The sequence below is a fragment of the Calonectris borealis genome, chromosome W (assembly GCF_964195595.1).
Source record: "Calonectris borealis chromosome W, bCalBor7.hap1.2, whole genome shotgun sequence".
In the NCBI taxonomy this organism is placed as follows: Eukaryota; Metazoa; Chordata; class Aves; order Procellariiformes; family Procellariidae; genus Calonectris; species Calonectris borealis.
The window spans coordinates 22665415-22684681 of NC_134351.1; the positions used below are offsets into that span (position 1 = coordinate 22665415).

General features: G+C 45.3%; 1 protein-coding gene across 2 annotated transcripts; it reads left to right on the forward strand.

Moving 5' to 3' along the window:
• The first annotated feature begins 882 nt into the window (after nucleotides 1-882).
• On the forward strand, nucleotides 883-17821 carry LOC142074871 (glial cell line-derived neurotrophic factor-like). Of its 2 annotated transcripts, none has more exons than XM_075135792.1 (2): nucleotides 883-1054; nucleotides 17337-17821. In XM_075135792.1, the coding sequence occupies exons 1-2, from the start codon at nucleotides 883-885 to the stop codon at nucleotides 17819-17821; spliced, it is 657 nt and encodes a 218-aa protein (XP_074991893.1). The 2 variants fall into 2 exon arrangements, with proteins under 2 accessions (XP_074991893.1, XP_074991894.1); XM_075135793.1 differs by having other exon boundaries at nucleotides 886-955.
• The last annotated feature ends 1446 nt before the right edge of the window (nucleotides 17822-19267 follow it).

Here is a 19267-nt window from a genome sequence, read left to right on the forward strand (position 1 = left end):
ATAGAAACAGAAGGGGAAAGGGAAATGGGAAGAGAAAGGGAAAAGGAAAGAAGAAAGGGAAAGAGGAAAGGAAAAGTAAAAGGAAAAGAAAAGGAAAGGAAAAAGGAAGAAGATAGGGAAAGGAAAAGGAAAGGGGAAAAGGGAAGTGAAAAAGAAAGAGGAAAGAAAAGGAGAGAAAAATGAGAGGAAAGGAAAAAGAGGAAAAGGAAAGAAAAGAAGACTGGGAAGGGGAAAGGAAAGGGAAAAGGAAGGAGGAAAGGGAAAAGGAAAATGAAAAGGGAAAAGGAAAATGAAAAGGGAAAAGGAAAGGAAAAGGAGAGGAGAGGGAAAGGAGAAGAGAGGGAAAGGGAAAGGAAGGTTTGCCTGTAGCATGGCAAAGCCGTGCAGCCTCACACCCTAGTTCAGCCTGGTCCACCCTGGCCCAGCCCAGGGACAGGTGCCCTGGCGCTGCCTGGGTGCTGGGGGAGGATGAGCACAAGGTGACCTGGCTGCCAGCACAGGGACACGGTCACACCCCCACATCCCTGGGCGCAAGCTCCTAGGACCTGCCTGCCCGCATCCCCCAAAGCAGCTCGCTTGGGCATAGAGGGGCTGGAGGCCATCCTGCACCGCCCTCTCCCACACCGCTCGCTGGGGAGAGCCCACCTCCCTCGCTCTGGGAGGCGATGGGGATGGGGATGGGAAGGTGAGCTGGGCACAGGTTGTTTCCCCCTGCTCTGTCCCTGGGCCTGGCCAGGGTGGACCTGGCTGATCTGGGGTGTGAGGCTGCGCAGCTTTGTCTCAGGGCTGGTGGGGAGGGGGCAGGACTGGGGGAGCACAACAGCTGGGGGCTAACCCTGCCTCTCCTCTCTGCCAGGGGCCCGTGTTGGAAGGAGATCTAAGATGAAGTTATGTGATGTTGTGGCTGTCTGTGTGGTGCTGCTCAACACGGTCTCCACCTCGCCCCTGCCCACTGGTAAGACGCCTCCCAAGGGGCCCCCTTCAGTGGTAGAGGGGCCTGAAGACGATCTCTCCCCCATCAGCCTGCTGCCTCCCTATGCTGTGCACAGTGACTGTAAGAAACATTCCCCTTCGTAGCCACCGCTGTCTGTCTTGCTAAACCCGCTCCCCTTTGCCCAGGCATCAGGGTGAGGAAAGGACCCCCCCACTTCCCCCTCCTCCCCCACCTTTCCCCCCCCACTTCCCCCCCCCCCAGTTTCTGCCCCCACTTCTCCCCCAGGCAGGGTCAGTGGTTCTGGTCTGGCTCCAGCAGCTCCAAACCAAGTCATCCTCCAAAGCTTGGGGTTGGCAATTGCAGTGGAAATGCCCCCCTTCCCCCCCACCTCCAGCCCTACCTTCCTGGTGGTCATAAGATCCCTTTGGTTGAAAAACGCAGAGAGATGTGAAAATTAGTTGTATGCAAAGGAGCCAGGAGGAGGATCAGGTACGTACACCTCCCAGTGCAGGCACTGAAACTCCTTCCACACCGCTTTAAGCTCCTCTCCGTGCTCAGACCTGCCAATGCAATTATTCACTGTCTGTAGTGGGCGCAAGTCCTGATGGAGATTGGGCTCCGTGGTGGGAGGCACTGTACACATCCTGGAGTGCTGATGAGTTTCATTAAATCCTCCTTGGATCCTGATCCCGAAATTAGTGTGTCCGTGTGGAAATTTACAGAAGAGTAGTGGTGGCAGGGTTAGGAGCTTGATGCAGAGCAATCCACATGAACTATTTCACAGTAAGACAGCTTACAATCCAAATGACAGATAATAATAATGCCTTGCTAATAATAGGTCTCCTACAATAGCAGATACAGGATTTTCACAGCAGTATGTGAGTGTTATGCTAACACCAGTGGCTTTTTAAAGTGAGAGTTAATATGACTCAGTAAGACGTGGCAAAATACTCACATGAATTGTGGAGATATTCACTTAGCAAAGGCACAGACACAGCTCGGAGGTTGCTCCCTTTGCCCTTGCTCAGCCCTCTCTGTTCAGCTCGTTGCAGGATGCAGACAGTATCCAGTAATTTGGATTCATTTTTATCTCCTTATCTGGAGGCATGTCCTTTCCCTGCACCTGCTGCAGCTCCAGCCACGGGCAGCCCTGCTCTGGTTTCTCTGGGAGCAGCCGGACTAATGCAGTGTGGAGGCGCCGAGCAGGGAATTGTGTGCCGTGACTCTGCTTTGCATCCCCTCTCCAACATCCATCTCCTCTTCCATCTGTCCCCATGCACACATATCTATGTCCTTCCCCATTTAGTCTTCTCTATTTCCTTTTCTTGCTTGTGTTTTCCCCCTGCTGGAATCTTTCCCAGGCTGCTGCCTCCTCCCATCCCAGCCCAGTCTCCTGCCGCTTGTAGACTAGCAGTCCCTGACATCCTTTCAGCCCCTCCATGCAGGGAGGTCAGCTAAAAGCGCTTCCTCCCAGGGCTCCAGCCTGCCAGGGCTGCGGGGCTGTCACACGTGGTGATCTTCTTCTCTATGGCGAACTGCGTGGCAGGGAAGGTACCAGGGCACTGAGCCATCCTACGAGAGGCAGTGATCAGCTTTTCAGGCCACTGTGCCGGTCCCCTCTGCACGGGCTTGCTGCAGCACTGGTGGCAAGAAGAGCGTTAGGGGGAAAGCAGTGTGGGTGGGAGAGCATTAATGCTTTGTCTTTCCAGGGTGGGAGTATTTGTACAATACTGCTTTTATCTTGAAAATTACTAATGGGAATGTGGTTCCTGGTGAGCTGATTTCCCACAGCAGCTCGAGGGCACAGGTAGCAGTAGCAGTCTTGTCTGTTCCTAGTGTCCAAAACTTCTCATTGTTTCCTCCTTTTTTTCTGTGGGTTGGGTAAACAAGAAGTGGGAAGAAAGATGACCTGTGTTTTACCTGAGCTATGGTAGTATCAATAGACAGCCTCTTCCAGAAATCTCTGTTTCCAGAGTACAGACGTAGGCTTTGCCAAGCAGAGCTGGGTCGCAGGTTATCGCCCAGGATAGTAATTTCAGAAAGGGCTGATAGTTTGGTCTTGATCTCTTAACCATGCAGATCACAAATAGACAGGCCTGGCTGCAAGGGGAAAGTAAACGGTGCTGTTCTTCACAGCAGAAATCAGGGAAAATCCAGGGAGTTCCTGTGATCTTTACACAGCAGTGGTTTACACAGCACCCGTGCCCGAAAGTCAGAAACTCTTCTCTCCGCTACATTGCCAAGTCAGATGAGTCAGGGGAGACCTGCAGAAAGGTGGCTGTAAGAAAGCAGTGAAATACTTTGATCCACTTTTACGCTGTTTTTAGTTGATTTAAAAGTGTGTGGTGTCTGGAGAGCGGTCTGCAAACACAGAGCCCACGAAGCTGATCCTATCCGGGCACATCGCTGCCTTCCCGCTGCAGCAGCACTTTGTTCAAGTCACCACTGTCAGTATCTTTGACATATTTGTTTCTCTCTGCTTACCATTTGGTGGCACACACCCTTCAACACACAAAAGACGTAGAACGACATACACAAGAGGAGTCATGTCTACACCATGTAGACTTCCCTCTCCTCTTCGAGGTTTCTCTTACAAGCAGAGGGCAGTATGCCACGAGCATGCAGGCATGCTTGCAGCTCTCCGGCTCGTCTGCTGGTGGACCTGCTGTGTATTAATATCTCTGTGGATACTGTTGGTCAGCTGCTTTGTTGAGTGCCTTTGCAGGAGGCAGCTCACAAAGCAGTGGGAGCGCCATCATCACCCACGTTGGCTCATCTGCATAGGTGTGGGTGCTGAGCAGGACTGGGTGCTGCGTGTGTTCAAAGAGGGGTGCACTGCTCTCTCCTAAAGTGATCCCCATGCAGGCTGGGTGGGAAGTAGCAGTTGCACTCCAAGGTGTGCATTGCTCTTACTCCAGGGAGGTCAGGTCTCCCATACACCACCAGCAGCAGGGGTTAGTAGGGTTGTGAGATCATGTCCCACTCCTAAGGGACAGGCCAAACACCTTGCTGGAGCACAGATCCTCAACACCTTTTTGTGTTCTCATTTGATGGGACTGCTTTCTCTGCAAAGTGCTCTGAGGTCACCTGATGCTACCCCATCTCTTTCAGATTGGCTCAAAACCTTCCTTCGTTCCAGCCTACAGGGAAGGTCCTAACCTCCCAGGCTTATCAGGTGTAATGTGCTGACCTTTGCTGTTCAGGGCAGTAATTAGAGATGGCAGAGGGTGTTGGCAATTGCAGTCTTCTGCATTTTTTACTTGACTGGACACTGGAGTGAGAGTAGCCTCCATAAATGCAGTGCATTTGAGATTAATCCAGTGTTTGTAGGCGTTTTAGGCATCAGTGTTCATGGGATAGCTTATTTCACATGAAGAAGAGTAGCTGTAGCATTTGTAAAGTTAGAAAACCCTTTCTTTCCATCATGCTACAGTCTGCTGGGGGAAGGACACAATTAGCTTAAATAGCAACTGTGAACAGAACAAATATAAACCAAATTGCTATAAGCTAAAAACTAAGTCAGCAGCTTCAGAAGCATGACAGTGCAGAGGGAGCCAAACACTTGGTTTGACTTATATGCAGTTCCCAGTGAATACATTTTATAACTGCTTGCCGCTGTATGGCCGTAATCAACATGTATGTGAGGACTGGAGTATCCTAAGATTCAGGATATGATATATAGTCTCTCGATCAAGTGGGCATCTTTAGTAAGAACTAGCAGTGTGCATGTAGAATTAAATGAAAAATCTCACCATAGGCTTTTCCCTCTTAATAGAAGGAAAAGATGTTTCTTTGCATTATAACGACTGAGTTACTCCGTGGCCACTGGATGGTCATTTGTTGTTGGAGCGCCTTTGGTATGTTATACCATAACACACTGTTATGTGTGCATTATACCTCTGTTAAACATTCTTCATACCCCTGCTAAGGGGTATTTAATGTTAAGTTACTGCATTTAGCTGCAACATTATCAACTAGTATGGAAGGTATCTAGAATAAACAGTGATATTGTAGGGCTCTTTAAGGCAAAAATGGTATTAAATTATACTTCCAAATGAATGCATTTCCTTCCCTACAGTATTTATTAGGCACATTCAGTGTTACGAACCAGAACTCTCATGTTTCTGTCCAGACTTTCCTGCTCAACACACTTATGGTGTGGCATATGCGCTTTAGTCTAAGATGCCCAGAAGCTACAGAGGTAACCTGCCCGTGCACAGTAAATCCAATGCATCGGAGAGGTATCTATCTGCCACACCGAGCAGGTGCCACACTGCGTCATTTGATCTGTGTGTATCCACTACAGCCGGTGCATCCAGCCAGCCAGTGTCAGACCAAGTGTGCGTATGTCCCTGGGCCAGCATATATATATAGTAAAGTTTGTTTGCATGGGCACGCCCAGGTTATCTAGGCTTTTAGAAATCTTAAGCATTCAAAGTCGCCTTTTTTTCATGGGCAAAATTCTAAAAAAAGAAATAACAGGACACATCTGGGTAAATCCAGATGCATTTAGCCCTAGAAGGCGATTTCTCTGCAGTCTCAGGTATAACTACTGAATATGCTTCTGTGAAGGGTGTTCTGAGACTTAAGGAGGAAAGGATTGAAATGCAAGAGAATATGGTTTTATTCTCATTTTAACAGTTATCCTTTGTTTAAAGTTTTATGTCTTTGCTCCTTTTCAATTTAGGGACCTCAAAAATTTCCCAGTGGAAGCGTGGATCCTTTTAGATGTTTTGCAGGTGTGGGTTGCTAGATAACATACCTGAACATGCTTTTCTTGGTCACCTTTCATAGGCCTCTTCAATATATTTTAGAAATCCCCATGTTCAGGGTCTGCAGATGACAAGCTGCAAAACCTTTCTTGGAAGACTGAAGAATTCAGCTGTGTAGTGACTATTGATGAATTGATGGGGAAGGCATTATTTGTCTACTAGAATAGGATCCTCATATTGATAGGTTGTAATGTCTTTGTAAATTATACTGTTCCTGATTAGGACTGCATAAAGTAAGTTTAAAATAATTAAAGTTACAGAGGTTGAGAGAAGCCATTGGGGTCATTGAGTCCCATCCCCCATAACTGCAGATGATCAGGGATGGATATCTAGTGCAAATATCCAGTCCTCATCCCCCACGCACGCTACCAAGCAACTGCAACTTAAAACTTGTAGTACATAGGCAAAACCCCATATAACTACACTTGTTGAGGAGTCTCATACTTCTGAGGTAATAAGTTAATGACAAGTAATAAATGGGGAATACTAAATATTGCAACATAACCATGTTCAGGATCATCAGACATCTAAATAGGCCACTGCCACATTAGTGCTGGTAGAGTGGTTGACACTGCACAATTGTAATTTTTGACAAAAACAGCTGTAGTTTCTGATCAAGTAATATTTGGTAAGGGGAACCAAAGGAAAGATTTCAATGATTCTTGGAAATCCAGTCCTAAGAAGAAAGAAGAGAAGAAAGAAAACAGAATCAAAAAGATTTATTTGAGAAAGGTACAAACAAAGCATTAAGACACAAAATATACATTAGAGTATGTCTGTTTTTAAGATCAAGGACAGAAAATGAATTATGTAAGACATTTCAAATATCAGCATTCTTTTTAAGGAATAAAGCCACATTGTATGACACTAGCAGATATTTAGGCTTTTGCCTTAGTCTGTATGTACTGGTACAGCACTTAAACTGAAACCTGCAGGTACATTTCTTTGAAGTCAGTGGGACTTGTACAAATGCTTTAATGATTATTGAACAGGAATAGGCTTCAAAAGAAGCAAATGCTGAAATCAAAATACTTGTTTTCCTGCGTCTGGGCCAGGCAGTATTACAGCAGGTATGCCAAAACTTGTCAGGTGGCCATGTTTTTAGAGGCAAGCTGGTCATATCCACTTTAACTAACAAGCTACATACAAATATCTGGACTACCTCTGCTCCCATCCCAAGCGTGTAAGATTTCTTTGGCAAAACCAGCAATTACTCAGGAAATTTCTGACAGGGAGGTGTGGATCGGCTGGGAAGGGGGCAGAGCTCTTTGGAGCCCGGCTGCCTCTGAGCAGCTGCCAACGCCATCTGACAGGTCATGGTCCACATATACCAGCGTGAGACCTCCTGCAGCGGAGCACGTAGCACCTGTCCTAGAGCGAGGGACTGATTATTACAATAAGAACATTTTCCAAACTGCAATATTAAAACTTTTCATATTGTTCCTATTGTAAACAGGTTGAAATGCAGGTAGTGAAAGGCAACAGTAGAAGAATGTGTATTATTTATAGGTCATATCAAAATCTGATAGCAGCAGAGATTGTCACAGTAGGAGCATCAGCCATGGTTTTGCCTGGATGGCTCTGCTTTACTGCCCCAGGGAAGAGACTGGGATAGGGTCCCTTCCTGCTGCTTTGCTGCCTGTGTTTTTTTCTTGGGGACACTCCTAAAACCCAACGGGAGATGCAGTGTAAGAGCACAGGCAGCCCGGGAACAGTTGCTTGATTGGAGTAGGGTTGAGCTGTTGTTGCAGTGACACTTCTGCTGTTATTTCTGTTACGCTGTTCCCGTTCAGTGAGCTGGCACTAAAGTGGGGCTGGGTGACCAATGTGGGGGTTTACTGATGTTGTGCGAGGGCTGGGCTGGATCACTTCTGCACCAGGAACGCTAAAGAGAATTTCTTTTTATTACCAACAGTATTTCCTCCGTTAAAGTCCCAGTGCTGTGCCTGTTAGCTTGCTGCATGCCTTCTTGCTAATAGAGGTCACAGGTTTCGGGTCCCAGTCATACATACTCATTTGAGGCTCTTGCAGGGATGGGACAGAACCAAATATTAAGCATAAACCCAGGTTTTACTGGGAAGCTGGAGATTTATTCAGCATGGTATGGATTTGGAGGGGTACAAGGCCTTAGCGAGGAGACATGGTGGGCAACAAGGCAGGTATGTGCTTCACCCAGGTTTGGCTCCTGCTCAGTCAGTGGCTTCAGGCAGGGCACTGCCACTTTTTCTTTTTCCCCCTTTTACGCTGTTTATGCTATAACTTCTTCAGATGCAGAGACCCCCTTGAGGGTGCTCGAGTACCCACACAGCCTCGTACAATAAGGTCCTAGTGCAGACGGGCTCCTGGCAGCTACTGCAGGAGCTGTCACAAAACCTCAAGAGCGACCGCTGAAAAGCTATCTGGTCCTCAGTGCTTCAGAGATGGTTTTTCAAAGCTCTGAGTCAGAGGCGAGACCACATCCTCTTGCTGCTCCTTTGCTACTTGACTGCCAGATGAGACACCCCTTTGCCCAGGGGCTAGAGGAGGGATCCAGCCCTGGGTGCCAGCCTGAAGTCGGGCAGGATCTTGTGAACAACTCCTGCCTGGACCAGACAAAGAATGAGAAACTCTTGTGGGCAGGTCAGCTTGCAAGGCAGCTTCCTTTACTTCACCCAATTCACCTGACCTTGCTTTTTCCCTCTGTTACCAGGTCATTCCCCCAACTGGCAGCAAGTATGATGGTCCTGTTGTTTCTCCCCTTCCTTCTCCTGGTAGGAACCAGCATTTCATACCTGCGAGAAAGCAGGCAAAGGATGCAAGGGGAGGCACTGCCAAGCATGGCAGTGTGAAAATACGAAGTACTCTGCAGATTTGCCATTATGACCAACACATGGGAAGCAGCAGGGTTAGCTAGTGAGCTGCAGACACAAAACTTGGCCACTCCATTAGGAACAAGCACACCAGGTAGGTTAACCCTGTGCCTTTTTCCAGTGCTGCCTTATCATACCTGACTGGTGTGAGTGGCCCTGGAGTCATCCTCCAGGTTACTTAGCACTTCACCTTGATGAGAGACAAGTGACACCAGTGAGAGGCTCCATTTCTAAGGGCTCTCTGAGTCGGAGGGGAGGACGCAGTGTTTCCTGGGAGCTGGCAAGACAGGGAGTGAGGTAATGAACCAGAACTGTATTAAACATTTAAAGATGAGCTGACCCTGGTGTGTTTGATGCTCTATTTACTAATGGACACAACCGACTGGTTTCCATTTCACTCTTAGCCTCGCAGATTTTCATGCAAGGCATGAAAGCAAAGTCATGCCTCAGAGAGGTGATATTTTAATTGTTTAAATCCTGAAAACTTTTCAGTATAACTAGTTTTAACACCTGCCTTTGCTTTGATGCCTGCATGATAGGCTTTGTTTTTCATGAAAAGTATTTAATTTTTAATAAAATAAATGTTTTATCCCCACCACAGTTCACACCTTTTTACTTTACAAAGCAGACTGATCATCACATTGGTAATTTTAACCTCACTAAGGTCACACTTCCACAAACAGGTTACTCCGAGGGTCTCCTAAAGTACACCTTTGTAGTATGAGATGGGGAGATTCTGTGTTTGGATAGGGCTTGTCCACTATAATAAGTACCTGAAAACATTACTGCAAAGCAAGCTAAATACAAAAATAATTAATGAATAAATGGTATACCACAGTCATCTTCATAAGCAGCAAAAAATGAGGATGATTCATTGCAGTCACAGTTAGAGGCACATTAATTGTATATTTCCCACTAGCAAATGATCTAAGAAACATCTTTGTGAGTATAACTTTGGAGGAAACTTAAAAAACAACCAGGAAAGAAAGGAAATTAAAATATTTTAGTTAAGAAGGTCCCAGATTAAAGTACCAGAACTGTTTTGAAAAAGGGCCATTTGATCCTAACACAGATCTGGATCTGAATTTTCTAAATAATGCTTATTATTATAATGAGCTGGATTAACCTCCTTGAACTTTGAAATCATACTTTAAACAAGAGTCTGAATGCTGCTGTTTGAACTTCTCTAACTGAAAGACAACTGTGCTTAAGTGAAATATCCTGGTAATTTTATTAAATGTTTGGCCTGAAATTTTGATGTAGTAGCTATGCAATCCCACAAACGCATGCATAAAAGCTACAATGTAAAATAAAAATTTAATTTTATCATTTTTAGTATACCTTATGTGACTTTTATTATATCAGTTTAACTCAGGATATGCAAAGTGCCAAATGACACTGCAGTGATGTAATTACATTTTCCCAAGATCGGTATAGAAAACTATTCCTTAAAGTACAGTTTCCAATAACTTAAAACATCAAGTTTTATGAGATTTTAAAAAAAAGTAAAACCCACTTATATAAATTATTATTTTGCAATTAATAGAATTTAAGCTTTTCTTGTAAACCATAATAGACAGCATGGTCAGAAGAGACTGTAGTTAGCCTTTTAAATCCATAACCAGGCACCAAAATGAGTAACTGGATTTTTTTCTCAAAAGCTGGAGATCCATCTTTTCCCGCTGAAATCAATTTGTGGTCAGGTACAAACTGATGGTTTCTTGCTCTACCATGCTGGGTTACTGCCACTGCAGGGGGATATTTGGCTTTAAAATAAATCTGTTGCTAGTGAAATCAAAGGAATAGTTTTACAAAATGTAATTGTGGTCACATTTGAACAGACAGAAATAAATTGTCCATTTTTCCTTAATGGAAACTGTTTTCTTGAGAACGTGATGAGTTTGGTTTGGATATTTGTTTAGACCTATTTTATGTAGAAGTCTGTCTGAACACTGTATAATTTATTCTTCTAAAAAGCGCAGGCATCAGATCCCGGTCCTGCTGGCATGCAGTGTCTCTAATTAATTAGGAATGAAAAGGCAGGCTCTGGGGGGTTTGCAGCAGGGAAGATGCTCAGAGGAAGGCACGTTTCCCTGTGTGCCCAAAGCAGAGCTCCGGGGTGGCTTTCTGCAGAGGTTGGTGGGGAGCACCATGGGTGTTTGGCTGCAGGAGCCTGCGCCCGTACACGCTGCCAGCTCTTGCAGTGCCCAGGGGACAGTGACTGTGCTTGGGGACGGGCAGGTCAAAGCCTCAGGTTCCAGAGAGCAGCAGTGAGGCGAGAATTTCAGTTTGCGTTCAAGAGGGGTGTTCCTAACCCAAAAGGTTGGGTCAAAACTATGATCTGAGTGTGCCCTAAAGGTTCAGAAAGCAAGCAAACAACAAGCAGACGATGCAAATGTTCTTGTTTTTTTAAATGTCTTTTAAATTAGTCTCATTTCTTTATTTTTGTTTGACTCCTGGAGTTTTGGATGTTTGGTGTTGACCAACTCTGTGCCCAGCCTGGTCACTCTTCTGGATTCCTATGTTCACCAGTCCTGTGATGTTTCGTTCTTTCCTTCTTTGCTTTTTTATTCATTTTCTGATCCTGTGAGAAACTCCTGGCAGATCAAGAGCCCTGGTTCAGCTGGACATGGAAGACCGATGGGGTCTGTGAGCCTTTTTGCCACGCTGTGAACAAGATACACAGAGGCCCTGTGCCCCCTGAGGGAGGATTTTACATTTCCAGGACGTATGGTCCTTTCCCTTGGGGAATGCCTGCTTTGAGGTGCATCACACTCATGTATGTGTGAGCCAACCTTCACTAACCTATATTGAGCACATGCTGTTGTGGGTTATCCCATCCTGTCCTATCCTATCCTACCCTATCCTGTCCTGTCCTGTCCTGTCCTATCCTATCCTATCCTATCCTATCCTAGGTGGCTTCAGATTTTTAAATTCTAATTCCTTCACACCCTGGAGCCAGGGACTACTGCTCAGAGAAGATCTTTACTGCCTTTATTGCCATAGTATCTGAGCATTTTCTGCTGGCACTTTGTACGTGTGTATGTGTAAATGCAACACACATATACACACATCCAAACTGTATATTTCATAAGAAGGGATAATAATATGTGCTTTTCCCAGGGATGTGAAATCCCCACGGAAAGCTCTGTCTGCTGCACAGTCAAGTCAGCGCAGTCCATGCAGTATTAGAGAAGCAAAGCTGCCAGGCTGTTGACCTTCATTCTGAGACTATAAACAGTTTTTAAACAGTGTTTGAGACAGAGGGATAACTAAGTAAAACAGATCATGGCTCAATCAAGTGGCTTTATTCAGGTTACAAACCAGCACTCGATTGCAAGGCAGCCCCTATGAGTGTGGTGGTGTTCCCTAGCCACGCAGCTCGGCTCAGCACCCTCTTCACCCCCAGCAGCACTTACCACAGCGCAGAGACCAAACAAGTGCTTGGCAGGCAGTGGCTGTGGTGTGAGGAGGTCTCTCGGCATCCCTGGAGCACATCTACCAAGTGCCCATCAGGCTGGGGTGGTCCTGCTGTCAGTCTTCTCCACCTTCCCTGCTGTCCATTAGCCTTTTATGGTCTTTAGTCCTTGGTCAGTGGTTATTGCTTGTGGTATGATGTCTGGTGGTAGCTTCCTTAGCATTTATCTCTAGTGCCTTGTTTCAACCCATCACACCTTGTGTTAATGCTGGCATTTCTACTTGGTTGCCCAGGGTCCTACTTCAAGAGGTTTTTACGGCATTTTGTTTTGGGCTCTCAGGCTTCGCACCCATACTTATTGAACAACCGAATATCCATACTGAGTCATGACTGGCACCTTGGCATAGGCCACTAAGTCAACTCTCACTTCACTCCTGAATGTCAAGGTTTCCTTCAAACCCCTGCGAGCCACTCAGTGAATGTTTGTAGTCACACCGATGACTACGCTTTGTTAAGCAACAGAAAATTAGCACCAAGCCACATCCAATCAGTATGAGCCCCATTGCTTGGGTCCATGATTCAGTGGCTGCTGGGTCCAGCTGCGCTTGATGCAGTACCAAGAGCACAGGCCCACACCACTGAGTGTGTGTTGAAACTCAGCTTTTTGGGATTGTGTTGAGGCTGGTTGATCATGGGGGATTGGAGGTGTTCCTCGAACAGTGCTAAATTTTGGAAGCAAACTTGGGGCACATTGGCAGTCCAGTTGGAATGTGCCAAAAAGTGCATCATTGCATTGATCATGACTAGTTTGGGGCTCCACAGGTAGAGGGTGTTGTTGCTTACAACAACTTGCAAGGACTCACTGGGTAGCCCAGTAATGCAGCTGCCATTGTGGTTAACATCGTGTACACACATAGTCCCATAAACAGCATGTGTGGTTGTAGGTGGGCAGACACTGATCAGGGTCAATAGGTCCAGCACATTTCCTTGAGGGTGGCTCTGTGCCCACCCACCGGTTCCCCAATATCACCCATGTGCCTTGTGTCTCCTCAAGTGATGTAATCTCCAAATACTGGGGGTCACTGCAGGAGTCCTCTGGACAGATTTGGATATCTGTTTGGGATATTTTCCAGTCCCCTGGGCTGAAGGGGAAGTCCACCCTGGAGGCAGAAAATTGGCATTCATCTTACTCATAGCGCTGGCATCCCTCCCAGCGAATCTCCCAAGTGGCCTGATGTTGTAATAGGGGATGAGCTGAGTAGGGATCCTTGGCTCTGTTAGATGTATCAGCCACACACACTTCATCCCAGGTTACAGCTTGGAGCGCTTCTTGCATGGTTTGAGTTAGAGCCCCGGTGAGATTAGCATGATCAGCCATGCTGCCAATTACCCCATCTTCTGGTTGCAGTAAGTCCATGTGTGTAGGTAGGGCTCCTCTAGTTGGATACCTCGTTGGCTTGATTACTTGATCTACTTTTTCCCCTACTGCTTCCACCTTCTGCCATGTTGACACCCCATGCCTGCATTAGCAGCGTTGCATAGGGCTCGTCTACAGTGTGTTTCCTCCACCTTAAGTATCATAGGCCACCTGCAGCACAGAAGGCTCTCGGCAACATTAGCTCCCTTGGTGCAGTTGGGGCAGTCATCACGCATGAACCAGGATAGATGTCAGCATGGGCTCCGAGCAGGGACATGGTCCACAACATGGGCCTTTCCCCCTCTTTATCTACTCTCCAGGGCATACTTGGATTGGCTTGGGCAGGACAGTGCTTGGACCCTATAACTGTCTGATTAATATTTAACCAAAGTAGACTCCTGCATATAGCACTGTTGCAGGGGTAGGTGACATTTTTGCACCTGAATTGCAAGCAGTTTAAAAACGATGTGCCTAGTTGGTTTGATCTCTTCAGGTGATCCACAGTTTTGTTTCTCCTTTCTTAGGTGGGGGGAGACTTACTTCCCTCACTGCAAAGGCAGCATACCAGATTTGGGATAAATATGAGGCTGAAAGTTGCAGACAAGAGTCTCCACATATAGGTTGGTGTCGTGGTTTAACCTGGCAGGCAGCCAAATACCACGCAGCCGCTCACTCACTCCCCCCACCCCCAGCGGGACGGGGAGAGAATCGGAAGGGTAAGAGTGAGAAAAACTCGTGGGTTGAGATAAAGACAGTTTAATAGAACAGGGAAGAAAAGGGAAAATAATAATGATAATGATAGAATATACAAAATGAGTGATGCACAATGCAATTGCTCACCACCCGCGCTGACTGATAACCAAGTAGCGATCGGTACTTCCTGGATCACGCCTACCCTTCATATACTGAGCATGACGTCACATGGTATGGAATACCCCATTAGCCAGCTGGGCTGGCTGTCCTGATTATGTTCCCTCCCATCTTGTGTACCTAGCTCAGTCAGTAGGCACGGGAGCTGTCCTTGGACTAGGAGGGCACTTAGCAACAACTGAAAACATCAGTGTGTTATCAACATTCTCCTCATACTAAATCCAAAACACAGCACTAGGAAGAAATTTAACCCTATCCCAGCCGAAACCAGGACAGTTGGGTTTCTCTGTAACAATCTCCCAGCTCCTTCCTGATGGTTGACCCTTGCATGGATTTCATTAAACCCTAGTATACTTCCCTGATGGTTGTATTTCACTCTCCACAGCCAATGTCTCATTGTGTCATACTGTTGCTACAAGGGTTGGGCCAGAAATATGTGACAGAGGTGTGGGCTGGGGTAGTCACAGTAGTATGAGGGGGTAATTTGAAGGTGAGAGTGGGGAATGGCACAGCTAGAGCCATCTCCTCAGGGCCACATCCTTCCCCTATTGGGTTATAAGCTAAGAAACCTAGCTTCTGCATAAGAAACCTAGAAACTACCCAGTCCTACAGCAACAAGAACAAGTGCTTCCTGCCAAACTCCTCTTCATCTGTATCTGTGCCAGAGCCAAGGTTGTACTTCAGCGATGGGGGCTGTGCCAGCTCCTTGTGGATTGTCTTGCTTGATTGAGTCTAGCAAGGTATCTACCCCTTCTTGCTTTTAAGGAACGTAGCCCACCCATCGCCTTGACCTGGACCTTGCTCAGTAGAGCAGTATTCATATGGTGTAGGCAGACCAGCTTGTCCTGCAACAGAGCCAGGTGGTGCATCCAATGGACACATCTATCCAAGCTACCCCCTTCCAGTAGGTATGGCTCATAGTGGGTATTTTGGTACCTGCTACAGAGTTAATGACAGAGGAGTGCAAGAAGGGTGCACTTACCATTGGTTTCACAGGCTTATGGGGCTTGGCGCAAGGTCCTGCTTTGTTCAGGTCCCGTATAGCTGTATAGGTAGCAGCCATCCCTCCTTCATGTCTTTTCACGGTCACCGGTCTGGGAGATTGTTGCCATTAGCATTGGATACCTGTAAAACACAGTGGAATTCACTTTTCCCAGTCCCAAACTCTACAGTTTATAGGATCCCGCTTCCCATGTGTCACCCTCATTATGTGAAGGTACAAGATTGCCTGCAGACTGTCCTGGTTTTGGCTGGGATACAGTTAAAACACAACAAGACTCTTTTACCAGTCTGCACTATTTTGCTGGAGCCATCCATGAAAAACCATATACTTCTGATCCATCCCTATTTTATCATGGAAGGGGGCTTCTAGGATGTGTCTGCTTTGGAGTGGGGTCCATATTCCTCCTTAAGTGCAGATGCACTGTGATTCAGCAGGTTTTTGCACTAACGGAGTTAACATCCTGCTGCCCCCATCTCCTGCATATTTGGTGCTTCTGTTGAGGATATAAAGGTGCACCTTCGCTAGGCAATGGGAGGCAGCCTTGTGTCTTCTTCTCTCCTGTTAACAGAGTCCATGCCACCATGTGTGGGCTGGGTACATTTGCTGCCTGGTCTCCTATCAGGGCTCCTGTCTGTTATAGTGCTTATTAGGGAAATGTGGCGCTGAACCTTTGCCTAAGGAGTTGTTCCTATCTCAGCACCTGACTGAGTGAGAGCCTTCGTGGCTCAGTGGAGGTACCAACCCCCAGCCAGGCGCACTGTGTCAGGTATCACCTTTCCCAATGTTTGCAGTTCCTGGGACATTCGTAGGGGTCCTTCTGGAGATGGAGCCCCCTTACATGCAGGGCCGGGTGCGTGACGCTGGTCTGTTATGTGGGTGGGCACTTAAGAGTTAAGTACAGAAAGAAGCATCCTCTTAGGTCTTCATGCAAAGGAAGTGAATCCTCAAAGACTCGATTTTTGGCACAATGACTGAGAAAAAAAAATCTCAATACTGCAATGTTGTTTACATGTTTAAGAGACAATCATTAATAATATAACATAAGGGCACCCACACACGGGCTCCTGACAGCCTGACCCTCCATTAAATCACTGTATTCACTAAAGCAGATCACATTGAGGGATTTAGTCCATGGGAAGTTTAAAGATTTCAAAATGTGATTTTATTCCAAATCATAATGAAAAGCTGAAATCTCAGAATGTTTCAGAAGAACACGTTCAATTTCACTCTCCTTGAAGTGGTTCATTCTGCTAGTATCAAAACATTTCATTGACTTCAACATTTAATTTACTTGAATAATTTATCTCTGGTAGAGTATATATCAAATGAAAAAGGAAATAGATATTTTAATTTCATAAAAAGAAAATGAATTAATAGCTTTTCCTTTGAAAATTAACATAATACGTCTATTCGGACCTATTTCTACTCAATCTAATCAGCATCTTGTGATATGAAATAGTTCCATGAGAAATTTTTCAAAAGCTCTGATAATAATTATCCCCTAAAAGCATTAAAAAAAGCAGGCATTCAGCCAGGAATAATAGCTCAGCCTGGCACCTCAGGAAATTCCTCCTTCTGTCCTGCCCAAAAACTTTATTGATAGGTGGCTTTGGCAATACTAACTGCTGGTGTGAAAAGATGACAATTAACAATTATAATCACAAAATTGCTTTAAAGAAACCTCGTCCTTTTGCCGCTTTGCTGGGAAGAGCCTGTATAACCTCTCTACAGTAGCTTCATACACCCATTAACTAATATTTATATCATGACATGCTTTTCTTTCCCTTGATTTTGACAGGGCTTATTCAATATTGAAAGATGTGCCAGAGTGCTACCAAGCGTCAGCAGACACCTACAGAGATACATAGATATCTCATTTCTTTTTCCCCAAATGAGTTTCCATGATGATCTAAACCATTCCAAATTCTCCCTGATTTCTGAGGGTCCTGGGCGCACTCTCTGAAGTAATGGACAGGGCAGCTTGCATGTGTCTAACATTTTTGAGCCACGAATGGATAAACTTCCATTAATAACAACTGACGTGACAAAGCCTTTTCTCTCTTTCCCAAACAGCTAATATGCCAGAGGATTATCCAGATCAGTTTGATGAGGTAGTGGACTTTATTCAAGCCACCATTAAAAGACTGAGGAGGTCACCAGATAAACAGACTCCGATTTTTTCTAGGCGGGAGAGAAACCGGCAAAACGCAGCCACAAACATAGAGAATTCCAGCAAAAAGGGAAGGAGGAATCAAAAGGGCAAAAATCGAGGATGTGTCTTAACAGAAATACATTTAAATGTGACTGACTTGGATTTGGGATATGAAACCAAAGAAGAGCTAATTTTCCGGTATTGCAGTGGATCTTGTGATGCAGCTGAGACCACGTATGACAAAATTTTAAAAAATTTAACCAGAAAGAAAAAATTAGTCACTGACAAAGTAAGGCAAGCTTGTTGCAGACCCACAGCCTTTGATGATGACCTGTCCTTTTTGGATGATAACCTGGTTTACCACATACTGAAAAAACATTCCGCAAAAAGGTGTGGATGCATCTGACTGCTGTGCACTGGAAGCAGCTCCAGTTTTGCATTCCTGCTACAATGCAAAGAGAGGGACCAAGGTTCCCGGGGAAGCGTCTGCTCAGAGCGGAGAAAAGAGGACCAAGAACGCAGAACAAGGGGTCGTGGGAGCCTGGGGTGGGGGCGCGAGGCGGCGTAGGAGGATGGAGGCTTTTGAAGTCCTACGGGAAAGTAAATAAAAGCTCAGGTGGAGATGCCAACGGCTGGATGGTGTGCACGCTCCCTTTCCTATTTGACACAGTCCACCATCAGTGAGACTCGGATCCATGAGGAATGTGCTTAAAAACACAACCCTGCTGTACCATGCTGTGTTGTAGTTATCCCATCCATTCCAGGAAGCTTAGCTGAGAAGTAGCTTAGGAGTACCTTACTCATCCCCTGCGCCCTCAGCTTTACTGAAAGACACATTGTACTATTGCTCATTGAAGGGTGGTTCCTAAGCACTTAGGACAACTTCTAAACTATAATAAGATTAATCTTGTAAGTAAGATGATATTGGACAAATATAAAAATTCCCAGGCTTAAGTTCTCTAGGGCCAGTATCAATAGAAAGCAAAACAGTTCCACTTACTGGTTAAGTTTGGTTATTTCCATCTCATGCTTCTTCAAAATGAGTGTAGGATTTCATTCTTCTGCTACCTATGAAAACAAGTTGAGTTTTTAAGCACTTCTTCCTAGTATAGTAAGAGAAATAACAAGCCTGGCCTACACAAAGCATGTTTCTTTTGGTTTACAAAGGACTAACATCACTTGCATAACTACATTTCTATTTGGTCATTGTGGGTGAGCAGAGACTATTTGATGCAATGCATCCATTCAGAGACATAAATATACAGAAGATATTTATTGAGCTTAAGTTATTGTTATTTATTACAGTTCAGTAATGAGTCTCCTTATTTATTAATGTTTCTTTTCAAAGGTGCCAAACTAGAAGGTGCTTGGAAGATTAAGTTGGGAACAACAGTCCATGCTTTTGATTGAAAGTGTCAACTTGAATGCAAAAAATCACTTACTTTACCTTTTTTCTTTTAAACAAAATCCTGATTATGTTCACAAAATGTAGTGCCAAAGTCTGCAGCCCTTCCTCCTGTTCACTAATACTTTTGAAAATTACTGCAGTCATACATGTGCAGGAGCAGCAATGGCTCTGCACAAGTGAGGGTTGCAGGACTTGGCTCAACATTAGCAGTTTTTTTGCCAACTGACCTCATATAACTATTGACAAATGGAAAATAATCACATTTAGCCTTATAATTTCTTGTTATATTTATTTAAGCTTTTCCTTCCGTATTTCCATATAGAAGAAGTTAAATTCCTCTTACTAGTTAGCCCTGGATTTAATATAGCCTGCAGGTAAACAATTGTGTTAAATAACCAAAGTGTTTTGTATAATTTGCTGAAACATTACAGGATCGTACCCACA

Excerpts from the sequence above, each read along its gene's own strand:
- LOC142074871 (XM_075135792.1), top strand. The coding sequence starts at position 883 with ATGAAGTTATGTGATGTTGTGGCTGTCTGTGTGGTGCTGCTCAACACG. Across the intron at positions 1,055-17,336 it reads CTATGCTGTGCACAGTGACT|CTAATATGCCAGAGGATTAT; the intron begins GTAAGAAACATT and ends TTTCCCAAACAG.